This window comes from Sander vitreus, chromosome 20, assembly GCF_031162955.1.
Source record: "Sander vitreus isolate 19-12246 chromosome 20, sanVit1, whole genome shotgun sequence".
Taxonomy (NCBI): Eukaryota; Metazoa; Chordata; class Actinopteri; order Perciformes; family Percidae; genus Sander; species Sander vitreus.
In genome coordinates, this window is record NC_135874.1 from 3,611,586 (window position 1) to 3,626,953 (window position 15,368).

At 43.0% G+C, this 15,368-nt stretch overlaps 1 protein-coding gene across 4 annotated transcripts; it reads left to right on the forward strand.

Moving 5' to 3' along the window:
- Window positions 1-76: 76 nt before the first annotated feature.
- jade1 (jade family PHD finger 1) lies at window positions 77-15,166 on the forward strand. Of its 4 annotated transcripts, none has more exons than XM_078277390.1 (11): window positions 77-187; window positions 2,666-2,748; window positions 3,838-3,905; window positions 5,078-5,235; window positions 5,828-6,012; window positions 7,810-8,021; window positions 8,966-9,133; window positions 9,877-9,993; window positions 10,549-11,145; window positions 11,889-12,006; window positions 13,253-15,166. In XM_078277390.1, the coding sequence occupies exons 2-11, from the start codon at window positions 2,700-2,702 to the stop codon at window positions 14,299-14,301; spliced, it is 2,721 nt and encodes a 906-aa protein (XP_078133516.1). In that variant the 5' UTR covers window positions 77-187; window positions 2,666-2,699; the 3' UTR covers window positions 14,302-15,166. The 4 variants fall into 4 exon arrangements, with proteins under 4 accessions (XP_078133516.1, XP_078133519.1, XP_078133517.1 ...); XM_078277393.1 differs by lacking the exon at window positions 77-187 and adding an exon at window positions 316-488; XM_078277391.1 differs by lacking the exon at window positions 77-187 and adding an exon at window positions 546-836.
- Window positions 15,167-15,368: the final 202 nt, after the last annotated feature.

Here is a 15,368-nt window from a genome sequence, read left to right on the forward strand (position 1 = left end):
TGGGGCCGGTTTAGGGGTTTCTGCTGCCCTCCAGCGGCGCACAGGCGCAGCTACAGTCCGGCTGGGTAACCTCCTCCCCGGCCGCCGCTCTGTGTTTGTGTATGTGGAATGCGGGTCAAGCGGAACTCACGGCTGTGCGCTTCACATCAAACTCAAAACACCGGCTTTCACCGGCCTGACGTGCTCTGTATGTACCGTCCAATTTATTTTCAAATATACACTGGTTTAATTCGTGTGCATATCTAACAGAATGTTCTTAACCGGCTATTTGAACGAGTTAATATTTCTAGTATGGTCGCACTAGCAGTCCACCAGGAAAACGCGACATCGTCATTTAAAATGGCGCCAAAGGTTAACCTCAGCCAGTGGATCGCTGGTAAATCTGCAACACTGTGCACCCTGCTGCTGGTTAGCAACATAGATAGCACAACAACACTGCCGTATTAGTTAGTTTTCAGCGTTCATGGGTGTGTTCGCGTTGATTTCAGGTAGTTTGAATCAATTATTGACCCTTAACCTTTGACAGATAGGTGGCTGGGGACTGTTTGATAATACGGGGGCAGCATGTAAGCAGCGCTGGCTAATGCCTAAATGCAAACTACATTACATACGCGTAGCCCCCAGCTAACAAGCTAGCCAGTGTTGCTAATGCTGCATTCAAGTGGTGTTGAAAGAATCGGACAAATGTATTTCAGACTGCGAAAATTCACGTAAATGCCCTCTCAACTCGGAACAACAACTCGAAAAGTCGGCGAAAGTTTTGCATTATAGGACTTACAGAGTTGGCGTCACATTACGCAGTAACAAGGCGGACAAAAGTAAATGTGAGGTTAATGGTAAGACTTTTTATTTAATTCACATAGTGCATATACAGTTTTGCTCACATGGAGGTTAACGTTAATTTGGAATATGATATTAGGTTGTAACCGGTTGTAACAGTAAGTTGCTCTCCACGTAGAGTGACATAGATTAGTTGAAAAAGTTGTTAATTAACCCTAATATATATTTCTGTGGTTTTCGGAAACGACTTCCCAACGGGGTAACGGGAAAATCCGAGGAGCACATGATTGCAGCATAATCACCAACGTCAGCTAAATGTACCTAATGTGCAGAGTAGAAAACACGTATTTAAGCGTAAACCCTTCTAATATGAACCAGTCTGTCTCAATTTTTTGCAAAAGTTATTATTTTAAGCAAACGGGCGTAGCGGAGCATTTTGAAGAAAAAAAAAACCCGTTATCATAAACAACATTTCCACTCGATGGTGTGGGTGGGCCCGCATGTTGCATAATAACGGTTGTGGGGAGATTAGCGCTGGCTAACGTTAGCCACCTAGCATTTGCAGTGTGGTTTAAATAATGCAACGCTATGTGGTCTGATTTAAAGCAATTAAGTTCATATTGTAAAAACACAACATTGCCTTGCGCGTGCTACCATGTTGCCGGGGTAACCACCAGCTGGTTTAGCCTGCTAGCTAAAGTTAGCCGCTAATGTACTTTCTGTTGCATGTTTGCTGGAAGAAGGGGCGTAGCTAGCCTGCTGTTAGCCTAGCCAGCTAAATTGGGGTTATCACCTTCCCCGCTTGTGCGTGCTATCGGCAGTCCCTGAGATATTTCCACCTGTCGGGAATTTTAGATCCCCCGCTGATATTTTTCATCATGCAGGCTGAATTCGTAGCACCGTAAAAAGCGTTGTTTCCTGTCTGTTGCATGTGGTTACTTCTTGTCATCGCTGAAAAGTGACTGTGGTATGTAATGTTGTACACATCTTTAGCTACAGGGTTGGTGTGCTGTCAGAGCAACAAGGAAACGGTGGAATAGTGAAATTAGTATATAGAACCAACGTTACTGTTTTTTCTCTGATATCGACCTGCTTATAGCCAATAATTGTTATGTTAGTAGAGCTATTGTAAATATTTAGAGACATGATGGATTACCTAGCAGTTTAATGATTGAATTAAAAACCACCTTTCAGAAGATGGGCAAGTGGCTGCAGGGATTGTATCCTGATTGTTAGGCTAGAAATTAAACTGGATATAAAAGTGTGAGTGTAAAGTTTAGCAGTCTTGGGAATGAATCTCATTCCAATTTTATGGTCTGGAGTCTTGTTGATACATGAGCTCAGAATTGTGTACATAGTTCAATTTGTGTGTCTATATACAATGTAGAAAAACCTGTAATGCAGGATTGTTTTCCCCCGGGACATGTCACGTTGGACACCCAGTTGGTAATACTGCAACTTCAAATATATAAATATTGCAATACTTTCATCAGTCACTATTGTGTTACCTCTTTCAGTAATAGTTAGACATTTATTTAAATGAAAACCAACGAGATCACAGCTTTATATCAGTAAATAAAGCAGCAGTGGGAGTGCTTCAATGTGTCATGAGTATGCTTTTATACATGGTGGAAACTGACTGTGTATAGGTGTAACTCTGCATTAATTCCATGCCCTCTAAACTTGATTCTGTGTTAACTTACTCATTAAGTATGCCAGTGATTAATTAGACTCTGGCGCTAACATTGTGCTATAGCATCATGTCAGTTTTTGAGTCAGACTCTTATTCCCAAATGTTCATAGTTTTCTTTATCAAAGCTGTATATCTTGTGGCTTGTCATCAATCCCCTCCTGTAACTTAACCTCCTGCCTGGTCTGTGTTAAGTGTACCTACGCCGGAGCTCCGCAGACAGACGACAATGAAGAGAAGCAGGCACCCCAGCAGCAGTGATGACTCCGACAATGGAAGTAAGCAAATATTGTCTCTGCTGACTCATTCATACCAAGTCCAAATATAGATCTGAACGAGGTCACTCACAATTCTGCTACTTTCCTCAATTTCAAAATGTCTAAAGCTGCAGAGGAAATGCCAACTTGTATCCTTAAATACCGCAAAATGTAATTTTGAGATAATGATGAAGATAGTGTTTCAGTATTGTTGCATTTTTGTTGTTTTCATCTGTAAATGTCACATCTTTTTGTCGGCCAAGTACATGTTCTAGCTGTTACCAAATAGCCTTTTCATTGTGGCTTCACTGTTTCTTTGTCAGAGTAGTTGTCCCTTTCCTGAAAATATATCTTTCGTCAGTGTCAGTAAATGTATACTTCATGTTCAGGAAGGAAATCAAGACAGAGAAAAGGGAAGAAGGGCAGCAGATGGACAAAGATTAAGGAAAAGAAAAAGAAGGTCTACAGTCTGAGAGACAGGGGACAGAATAGGGACACTTGGACCTTTAAAGACATCCTGGCAGGTCAGACAGACAGGCTCAAATGTGACATGTAGTAGTGTGTTTCATCCTCCACAAACTCTCAGATGGGTGGGGTTCTACCACATTGTGTAAAATGTTGTGGTAAGTTGTTAATTGCGGAAAACCAAAGTGTAGATGCTTCCATGTGATTGTTTGGGTTTACTTGTTATCCAATCCATCTGACGTGCCATCTGGTATAACAACAAACCCGAAGCTCTTACTGAAAATTGCTTTTAGCCAAGGTCTGATTCAGGGTTTTGTTGTTTGTAACTGTTTAACCAAACGATCTTTTAGGATTTTGAGTTTCAACATGTAAAAAGAACGAAGGCTTTGTGATTTTTAAATGCCAAATGACTGCTGTTGCAGCTGTCATTAATTTTGCAGTAAGCCCAAAGTCAAATTACTGAATAGTAAAGAAATGAAATTGAAAACAGAAAATGTCAGTTTCATCAGTTTGACTATGAAAATTAGGGGGGGGGGGGTGTGTGAAATCCAAACCTTCTACAGAATGTGTGGTTGTTCATTAAAGCAGCAGCAGAAACAGACAAAAAATGAATGAGACATTTAACACCCTGTTGTGTTCCTCCAGGTAATTCCACCTGCTGGTCCCAACATTCGTCACAGCCCAGGAGGGGGACCGGGCAGAAACCCTCCGAGGTACGTCTGGCTGAACTCTTAATCACAACCGCGTTGTAGGATGATAAGACTGTAATGAACATGTGTAAAGGCCATAGTTCATGAACTATCTTCGTCTGTCATGTTTTAGTTCATTTTTGTTGTTTTTATTTTATTTGTATTGATCCATGAAAAAACACAAACTAAAAACATGTAATGATTTAAGGAACAAATTGACTCCTGCAAAAATATTGTAAATTAAAACATACAATAGTATATTTATACAAAAATAGTATATGTAAAACACGTCTTTATTTGTCACATTCATTAGTGCGGTCTTCCACGTTGCACAGTATACTGCTGTTATCTACTGTACAGTCTGTGGACTTGGTCTCTGCAGGCCACGGTACACGCCCTTTGACCAACAGCCAATCAAAACAAAGCATTGACTCAGGCCTAAGCAGGATCCTGATTGGCTGGGTTATGTCAGGCTATGTGTAGTGGTAGTTTTTTTTTTTTTTTTAAACATTTTATAGCGTAGTTGAGCTTTAGGATGATTGATGTATATGTATTGATGTAGATGTTGTTTCAGATGAAATCATTAATGCTGATAAACCAGTGTTTTGGAAGCCAAAATGTGGCTGTATGATTACTGAAGAGAATATGTGATGGTCTGTCAGAAACAACAAAATAAATATTACCCCCTCACAGGCTGTATTTATTCACTGTTGCAACTAGGGCTGCACAATTTATATATATATATATATATATATATTATTTTTTTATTATTATTTTTTTTTATCGTGATATCAACTGGCACAATAATCATTGCGAAAGGCTGCGACATAGCGCCAAAGACACTCTGAGATTCTTTGTGTGTAGTTGAAAGAAAATAGCAGAAAACTGCACTTAAAAAATTATTTTATTTTTTATATTATTTTTTATATTCAATGTTTAATTTGTTCAATAAAACAATCTTAGAAAGGATTTCCTTTAGTTTGTTTTAAATTCAACAAGCAGTTTGTTGTATTTTAGCAGAATACTGAAATCAGCAAGACTGAGTGCACTTTAATATCTGTTTATTTATTCCAAGTAATATCTTTATTTCGATATTCAACAACGTCATCGCATATTTTCCTCTCATCGTGCAGCCCTAGTTGCAACAGTGCTTACAGTGAAGTGTACTGACTTTTGTTTTTATGCGCCTGTCGCAGGTTTTCAGGACCGACCTGATTACCGCCATGAAGGTGCATGACTCGTACCAGCTGAACCCGGAGGACTACTACATCCTGGCCGACCCGTGGAGGCAGGAGTGGGAGAAGGGCGTCCAGGTTCCCGTCAGCCCCCAGTCCATCCCGCAGCCTGTCGCCAGGTAGGATTGGGCATCGACAACCGATTTCTACATGGAATCGTTTCTTTATTGGAATCGTGACAGGCTTATAGTCAGATAGTTTGGTTTTTCAGCAAGCACAATGTTAGAGAGCAGTTGGAAACCAAACCTGTACATGTAGATTTTAATTGTAATGATGATGTAAAGAGTATTAGTCGAAGCATAATTTATGATACAATGCTGCTCATTTAACACGCAACACAAACGGTGTTCAGCGGTTCAAAGGTGAGCGTGCCTCTGCCATTTTAGCTCCAACCCTTTGGAATCTTCTCCGTCAGTCTGTCAGGTCGGCTCAATCTTTTGTTTGACAGTTTGAAGCGTCTTTTAAACACCCACCGTTATACACTAGCCGTCTTGTAAAGGGCTACACCCCCTTTACGCTGTATTTTGGCACTGTAATACATGTTTATTCTTATTTGTTCATATGTATTGTGTGTGTGTGAAGCACTTTGTAACTACGTGTTTTTAAAAGTGCTATATAGTGTTTAGAAAAGGGATGGATGGATAATTCAAAGTACCATACTGTAAATGCAGGACCGTAAACTGACGCCTATTCCTCGACTGTGCTCTGCAGGGTGCTGGCTGAGAAAGGAAAGGAGGTCATGTTCGTCAAGCCGAAGAAGTTGATCCGGACGTCTGGCACAGAGGCGCTGGGCTACGTGGACATCCGGACGCTGGCGGAGGGGATGTGCCGCTACGACCTGAACGACGAGGACGTGGCCTGGCTGCAGACCGCCAACGAGGAGTTTGCAGAGATGGGTTAGTCACAAAACTGCTGATGTTTGTGCCCAGGTCAGACCAAAGATTCGCGACGAGACGAAACTGTTTTTGAACGTTCAATTCAAACCAGCTGATGGTGTCGCTGCGACTCAGTTGGTCAAGTCACAGGCAGCTGGTTTTAGAACGTACGGGACGTTGGGGCTGGGCGATATGGAGAAAATCAAATATCACGATATTTTTGACCAGATACCCCGATATCGATACCGCAACGATATCGTAGTGTTGACTATTGGTGCTTTCACAAAATATTTACACAATGAGGTTTTTTGATAAATAATCATCAGTAATGTGGATATAATGACTAAGTGGGTAAAAGCTAATGATAGAACAGTTACAACAGTCTGGTAAGTTCAGAAAATGACATCACTCTACTGTAATGCAGCCTTTAAAACCAGGAAAAGACAACACTTATGCCATATTACGATATCCAAAATCTAAGACTATATCTAGTCTCATATCACGATATCGATATATTGCCCAGGCGTACGGGACGTCACCTGTTTTAACAGCCAATAGATAGTGATGTCAGCTTGTAAAGTCAGCTACAATAAAAATGATCCATAATCCATTTTATTTCTGTTACAAACTGTTAACGGAGGCTCAACGTGTGCCCCCAAGTCCGTAAGGTGGAGCGTGCTAGAGAGTGACTGAAGAGAGGTAGCACCTAGGACAAAGCCGTGAATCGGAGAAATAAAACCTGTTTTCGCCAATTCATCACTAGAAATGAGGATGATGATTTGGCAGAAGGCTGGTAGTTGTGTTGTAGGTGTCATTCACGAAATCTATTTAACAAAACATCATTGCCTTCAAAACCTAAAAGTATTGAATCGGCCGAAAATGCACTGCTGTTGGCAAATTTTAGACCATGTTTTTTGCCCTTTTGATTAAATCTTTCTCTGTAATCTGATGTTTTGGAACTATGTTGTATGATTCAGACATGAAAGGGATTTAGGATGTTTGTGGTGGTTCATTAAAGACTATACACTTTAAGTGAGCCAGCTTGTTTTTTATTACCACGGCAGCAAGTTCTCCCCATCGGTACTGTCAAGTAGGCCTGCACGATTCAGGGAAAAACATGAATCACGATTTAAGGGTTAGTTAAATGCCTTGATTCAGAATGTTAGTGCTATTCCAACACATCTGAAGATGCTTTGGTTGAAGGTGTTCCTCAAACTGATTTGTGTTTTCTTTCTGTGTAGCTATATGAACAGCCAACTTTTTTGTTAGGGAAAGAAAAGTCTAAAGTGTCAGATTTGCTTTCATTTTTGTCCCTGGTTTACAGTCAGCCCTGTCCTAACAGCGTCTCAGCTTCACTTCATCTTCTCCTCAAGCTGGAGACTCTGTTCATACAACAGGTTTTGGGTTCACAATGTTTTAGAGTTTTTATTTTAGGCTGCTTGTGTTGCTTTGACCACGTCTTTGTTTAGATGCACATTGTTGTCTACAGTTGAGCTCTGTCTATGTTTTTTTTTTTTTTGGTGGTATTTTAGGCCTTTATTTGTGACAGGACAGCTTAGACATGAAAGGGGAGAGAGAGGGGGAATGACGTGCAGCAAAGGGCCGCAGGTCGGAACCGAACCCGCAGCACCTGCGTCGATGTCTGAGCCTCTGCTACCCAGGCGCAAATCACCGCGACTTTTTAATTAACTTCAACAAGTTTCTCATGTCCCAGAGTAGCGTTTGATACTTTATTTGAGAATGCAATATTGAGATAATGAGACTGGACTTTTCTTGTGACAAACAAGCCAGCAAACCTTTCACTGCTGACTTTTGCAGCCATGCCACCGCTGGACGAGATCACCATGGAGCGTGTGATGGAGGAGTTTGAGCGCTGCTGTCACGAAAACATGACGCACGCCATGGAGACGGAGGAGGGGCTGGGCATCGAGTACGACGAGGACGTGGTGTGTGACGTCTGCCGCTCGCCTGACGGGGAGGACAACAACGAGATGGTGTTCTGCGACAAGTGCAACATCTGTGTTCACCAGGTCAGAGCTCAACACACACACGGGCGCTGTACGTGAGACTAGACCAAGACTTGGAGGGGTCGAGACTGAGACTAGACCAAGACTTGGAGGGGTTGAGACTGAGACTAGACCAAGACTTGGAGGGGTTGAGACTGAGACTAGACCAAGACTTTGAGGGGTTGAGACTGAGACTAGACCAAGACTTGGAGGGGTTGAGACTAGACCAAGACCAGACCAAATAACTGTCAAACAACTGAAGCATACAGTGTATATACACAACTAGCTAATTTGTATAGCTAATATTCGCTAAACTTCTGAAGAATTCTGGTACAGAGGCAGATTGAAAACGATAGCTAGCTACCTTCGCTAGACTTAGCTTACCTTTTCTTTAGTCTTCCTTTATAAGTGCTGATAAAAATATGGAGGTGGTCCCAGCTGTCTCAGTCAGCGTTACATTGCAGGATTTACAAACTGCTGTGTGTTTTCTCTTTGATGTTGTTTTGCAAATAAACTCCTTATGGTTTAGGTAGCCAAACTACAGAGGATTTGGCTGACCTCTCCCAGACAGCCAGAGCTTCTTCTCCTGTCTCCGGCATTCACTTTCTTGGGAGCGCGTGTTAATTGGGGGGGGAGAAGGGGGTTAAGAGGAACACATTTCAAATTCCAAATTAGTCAATTTATTGGTTGCATTTGAAGCAGGAAGCTTTACATTCAGTCACAGATGTTAACACGTCAATCAGATGTGACACGTCAGGTCGGCTCAATCTTTTGACTGTTTTTTTCCGCTGTGGTGAAAAAGCAAAATGAAAATGACTCCTCCTAACTGTCAGATCAGCTGTTGCTGTGGTTTCATGTGACACACATGTACCCACGCGCTTTCTCTATGTCTTCCTATATTGCTGCTGTATTGATTTCCGCTTGCTGCCTGCACCCAAATACGTTGACCCGTTTTTGTTTCTCATCAGGCGTGTTACGGCATCCAGAAAGTCCCAAAGGGCAGCTGGCTGTGCCGGATCTGTGCCCTCGGCATCCTGCCAAAGTGCCAGCTGTGTCCCAAGAAGGGGGGAGCCATGAAGCCGACCCGAAGCGGAACCAAGTGGGTCCACGTCAGCTGTGCCTTGTGGATTCCAGAGGTGGAGATAAAAAAATGTCTTTATTTTTCTGTTTTTTATACCAAATAATTACATTCACTCTTCCTGTTTTTGACACAGTATTACAGTACTGTGTGAATCTTTAGAAAATTAGTATAGAACTAATTTAACTTTGTATAGAAATCATGTTTTAAGGACAATTCCAGCCTTTTTAATCCCTGATGTATGTTGTGTATGTATATGATGAATGTTATTACTGACATTGACCTGGCTCTGAATTATTCTCATCAAATTCATTCATCAAATTGGTAAACAACTTACATTGCAGTTGGAAAAGATGATCCATCGCTGCGAATGAAAAACTAATTATCATGCATCACGAGCATATATCATCTTTAACATTTTTCTAAAAAAGATATCACTCTTTCATATAAAGAGCTTTCTTCTGCTTGTAAACAAATCATTTTTACTGTCCAAAATACAACTTAAAACTATAAGCTGGTGTTCATTTACATTAGGCTGTTTCCTGTTATTCATAAAATAATCAAAGACTTTTCCGCCTGAAAAATAAAAAAATTAAATGTAGATTTCTTTCCTAATTACAGCCTTAAATGGTAGCTTTCGAGGAGATTAACTTGTTTGGTTCAAGTTGTCAAAAATGACATATGACTTAATGCATGGAAATGTAAACATCTAAGACTCTGTGTTAAATGAGTCAGCACCACCTGTCCTGCGCTGACATTTGAATTGCACGTGACATGTTATATGTTAAATGTGCTGTGCAGGTGAGCATCGGGAATCCAGAGAAGATGGAGCCAATCACCAACGTGTCCCACATTCCCAGCAACAGATGGGCTCTGATCTGCTGCCTGTGCAAAGAGAAGGCCGGAGCGTGTATACAGGTAGAGTCCCCGTCTCACATTTCACCCAAACACGGAGACATTTAATGAGCCGTGAATAGCAACGCTGGACCCAGCGTGTAAGAATAACTCCGACTGCAGTTGGATATATCTTTAGTGTTGTGGAGAGTGACGTGTTTCCTTTGCCTTTCACAACCAAACAAATGTGGGGAATTAAATTGTAATAGATTTCAGCAGGTTGGAGGAGGAAGCTGATCAGTCAGCACAAAATCCGTTTGTCAAGTTGTTTTGCATCAAACGTTTATTTAATAATATATACAGTATATACAAATTTTGCAGTAAGTGTACAAGATATCAACTTGCAACATAACTGGAATTATACAGTACCTGTGCCGTCAGACAACAGTTAAACTGTGACTGTTTCACCACCATCCAGAGAAGCTCCTCCGTTCCCTTTGGGCCTGCTGCTTAGAGTTAGCCTGTTGTATGGATATGGGACACAGCTATAGACTTTGGCCGATATGAAATGAGTTTGTTATAATTCATATAGGACTGTGTGTTTTGAATGTTTACCCGTGTCGTGTTTGCTGCTTGTAGTGCTCCGCGAAAAACTGCCGGACTGCTTTCCACGTGACGTGCGGCCTCCACGCCAGCCTCGAAATGAACACCATTCTCACCGAGGACGACGAGGTCAAGTTCAAGTCCTACTGCCCCAAACACTCGGGGCTGGAGGGCGCCGAGTCCAGGGAGCGAGACTCTGGAGGAGAGGAGGAGCGGGAGAGCGCCAGAGACAAGAAGGGCAAGAGGAGAGGCAGGGTTAGAGGGGAGGAAGACGCCGCCTCCTCCTCTTCCTACGTGGCTCCGCAGCTGGCCGACAGAGCGGCCAGCGACCTGGAGGCGCTCGTCTGTCGCCAGCAGGAAAAGAGAGTCAGCCTCCGCAAGCTGAAGCTGCAGGAGATGGAGGAAGAGTTCTACCAGTTTGTGGAGGTGGAGGAGGTGGCCGCCCACCTGAAGCTGGCACCCGAGGCGGTGGACTTCCTGTACCAGTACTGGAAACTGAAGCGCAAAGCCAACTTCAACCAGCCGCTGCTCACGCCCAAGAAGGACGAGGAGGACAGCCTGGCGCGCCGCGAGCACGAGGTGCTGCTGCGCCGCCTGCAGCTCTTCACACATCTGCGACAGGACCTGGAGAGGGTAGGTTTCTACTTCCCCTGCTCCACAGTTAAAAGAGGCGGGGAGACGAGAAGGACGGAATGACCAAAGAACCCCGTTTAAATAAATTAAAAATGAATTCTGAACATGGTGGAACGGTTTGCTTCTTTGTAGATAAGTTATTTACATCACAGCAGTACAATAATGTAAATGTAATGTTTATGAATATAAAATGCATTAAGAATTGCAAAAGATGTATAGATTATAATACCTTAGGCAGAAAAAAAAAGCACTTCGGAAATGTGGAAATTGTGGGCCAGATTTAATCACTGTTACATAAATGAGATTTTGCAAATATTGTTAGTCCATTAGTGCAAGCCCTATTGAAAAAGTATGGTGGAGTACATTAAAAAATATATAGTTTACAGTATGATTCATAAATACAATATGCAAAGACGTATGGAAGTATACACAATATAATACATGTGCAATAGAAACGGAATAGAAGATGATTTAATCTAAAATGGGGCTGCATGATGATTTACTTTAATAATTAAGTCTTCAAAATGTTGGAAGTAAGTAGTGAGAAACGCCCGTTCCACTTTTAACCACCGTTAAAGGTTGATGTGTGTAAATTGTTAGACGTCACTCTATATGGATATTAACAGAGAAAAGCCGCATATCTGCACATTTGAGAAGCTGGACTCGGTGTGAGCCATTGTTCCGAGCCAGAGATTGTTCATCTAAGTTTCTGACCGTCTAAAGAAGCTGTGTTTGCTCCGCAGGTGCGTAACCTGACCTACATGGTGACTCGCAGGGAGAAGATGAAGCGCTCGCTGTGGCGAGTCCAGGAGCAGATCTTCCAGCACCAGGTCCGACTGGTCGACCACGAGCTGCTCACGGGTGAGTCAGCCCCGCCCGGCGACATGATGTCACTAAAGCTCCACTAATCATATCAGGGCGCTGTGTCTGTCAGCTGGTTTGGGAGCTTTTTTTTGTAGTTCAGTTTTAAGAATCTCACTTTAAGTTGGAACCTCCCAATATCCAATTATATTCCGTAGACATCTAAAATGTATTTGATTCATGTTTAACCCCCCTGTTGTCCTCGGGGTCAAATTTGACCCATTTTCAAAAAGTTTCTATATTAGAAATTTGGGTTTCCTGCAACCAAATTGTCAAAAAAAATAACTTGGATGGTTCCGTACAACGCTCTTCACAAGTTACAGAACTGATCAGTTCACTACTTTCATTGAATTTGGGTGTTTTATCTAATTTTCTAGCATTTGAAGAAAAGAAAATGATTAAAGAACACTGAAAAAAGTGACAGAAATGTAGAGAAAAGGGGCGCCTGGTTAGCTCACCTGGTAGAGCGGGTGCCCATGTACAGAGGTTTACACCTCGACGCAGCGGCCGCGGGTTCGACTCCGACCTGCGGCCCTTTGCGGCATGTCATTCCCCCCTCTCTCTCCCCTTTCAAATCTAAGCTGTCCTATACAAATAAAGGCTTAAAATGCCCCCCAAGAAATGTAGAGAAAAAAAACAAACAACGAAAACGTCCAAAAAACTGAAAAAATTGACAAAGACATTGGCTAAAGTGACAAAAAAAAATGTCGGAGAAAGCTTCAACAACTCGGGAGAGAGACACAAGTGTCTGGAGGTTTTAAGAACTAAAAGTTGCATGGTCTACGGGGAAGACATGCAGGAAATCGTCACAGGTCGGACTCAAACCGTGGACCTCTGCGTTGAGGCATAAACTTAAGTACATGTGCGCCTGCTCTACCCACTGAGCCAACCCCGGCCACCTTTAGTACAATCTTGAGAATGAACTGCTATTTCCTCCTTCTATTCCACTAAATCTGAGGCAGCAAAGGGCCACAGGTCGGAGTCGAACCCGAGCCCGCTGCGTGTAGGAAGTAAACCTCTATATATGGGCGCCCGCTCTACCAACTGAGCTATCCAGGTGCCCAAGTTTTTGTTATTTTAATTAACGGAAGGAAAAGGACTTCTTAATTTGGAAACAGAAATGCGTAAAACGTAATTATGAGATCATAAGATCACAGTAAGAGTCAACTGAAAGTCAGTAGAGGATGATAGAAAAGCATTGCCTTAACTTTGTGCTGAGTTTGTACATGACTTGTGTGTGTTGCAGGCGATCCGTCAGCGAAGGATTTGGAGCAGCTCTTCTCTCTGGGCTGGTTATCGTCTCAGGGCTCCCAGGCTCGCTCCTCCTGGAGCCACTCTGGACTCCAAACCAAACAAGGGTCTTTAAAGCAGGAAAAAAGGAGAAGTGGCGAGAGAAAAGGCCTCTCGGACTCCCCGCACACTCACAAGAAGGACAATCTAAGCAAACCAGTGGAGACGAAGGACAGTAAAGTCTCCCGAGTCAAAGAGTGTGAGCCCGCTGAGGACACACGCAACGCCAAAACCCCCAACTCTGACATCAGCCAGGAGATTCCCTTCCCAAAGTTTCAGAAGCCAGAAGTCGTTCAGGAAACCATCACCGTCAGGGGCCACAGGAGGGAGGCTCCGGGGCCCGAACCTGAGGCGCTGGCCAGGCGGAAACGAGACAACGACCAGGAACAAGAGGAGAGGAGGAGGAAGAGGAAGAGCGATGTGACCGAGAGCTTCCCCAGCCAGGCGAAGAACAGGTACGGGTCCAAACACCTGGAGAAAACAGTGTCCATCCGGCTGGTTGACATCCGCAACTCTGACAACGACGACTTCTTCACGGACGAAGGAATGACCAAACGGTGCCCCGTCTCTCTGGGCGCAGCGACCAACACTAAACTCAGCAGGGCCGGCGAGGCCACCCCCGCCAAAGCCAACGGCTGGCTGAGGAAAGCTCAGGCCAACGGCTCGCAAACAACCAGCAGACACGTGGCCGGACATCTGAGGAACTGGGGGAAGTTCAGGATCCCGAAGAGGAGCGAGAGGCCTCTGACGGCGGCCATGAAGGCGCCGCAAGAGGCGGAGCACGGCGAGCCGCTGCTGAGGCCGCTGACCAACACGCCGGAGCCGTCGTACCCCAGGACCAGACTCCGGACGGGGACGGAGAGCGACGGCTACACCTCCGACTCCAGAGCCGGCGAGGTGGAGCCCTGCTTGAAACGATGCCACTCCCACCAACTGAGGGGCGACGCGGCCCTCGGCCGGCGCTACGGCTCTGACATCATCCGCCGAGGCGTGCTGGCCTCCTGATGGCGGAGGAACACCTAAAATAAGCTGCACTGTGTTAGTCGGAAAAGAACGACGGCCGCTTTTTGTACCTTTTTTTTTTTTTTTTTATTATTTTTCTCGAATGAATCATAAAAATGCCTAGATGAAAAACAAAGCTGATATTTATTTTTTATTTGTAACATATGTAAATCTGGGAAATATTTGACTTTATTTTGAGCTAGTTTTTATTTTCTTTCCTTTTTAAAAGTAGAAAGATGTCAAGTTGCCACTTAAATGCTCGCACAGATAAAAACAAGCAAACTAGGGACAAGTTGGGATCGTTGCTTGGGACCATAAGCTTGCGATATATAGTTTGTTTTTGACATAGTATTAAACTCCGTTGCACTTAGTCAAAGAAGCGGACACAGATAATCATCTTGTCAGCAAAATAGGACTCTTAGGTCTTTCTATTCTTTATTATTATTTTTTTTTTTTTATGAAGCTTCATCGGACTTAACAGCTACAAACAGGAAGGCAAACTGCCCTTTTATTGCTATTTAAACTCCAGCTGTCATCATTTGTTCAGTCTTGTTCAGTGTCAGTGTTGAACATTATGGGCTGGGAAACCACAAAAAAGGAGTTGAGAATGTTTCCTTGTCACAGTACTTAAGTGTAATTGAACTGCGATCGTATCGTATCCATCATGTGCCTAACTTTTATTTGAAGCATTTGCACTACGAGAGGACGGCACAGGTGTGAGGTTATGAGTAGAGTTATTTTTACACTGAATAATAAAAAAAAGAAGCATTTTGTACCCTCGGCCGCTGCTGTACTACTGTTATGCAAAATGAAACTTGTTTTTGTCTGTCTTAAAGAGGAATAAAAACTTTGGAGGACTTAAGTCTGATCCGTGCTTGATTGATTATCTTTTACAAAGTATTTTCCCCGCTTTGCATTCATCGATACTGTGGATTCGAACTAGCAACCTTTCCAGTAAGAAGCAAACAGTATTCTAAGGAGGAAAGTCATCCTTGTGCTCAAACATTATTTGAGTTTCAATATAGATACAATAATACATAGTTTTTTAGCTAAAATGAGAATAATTAATT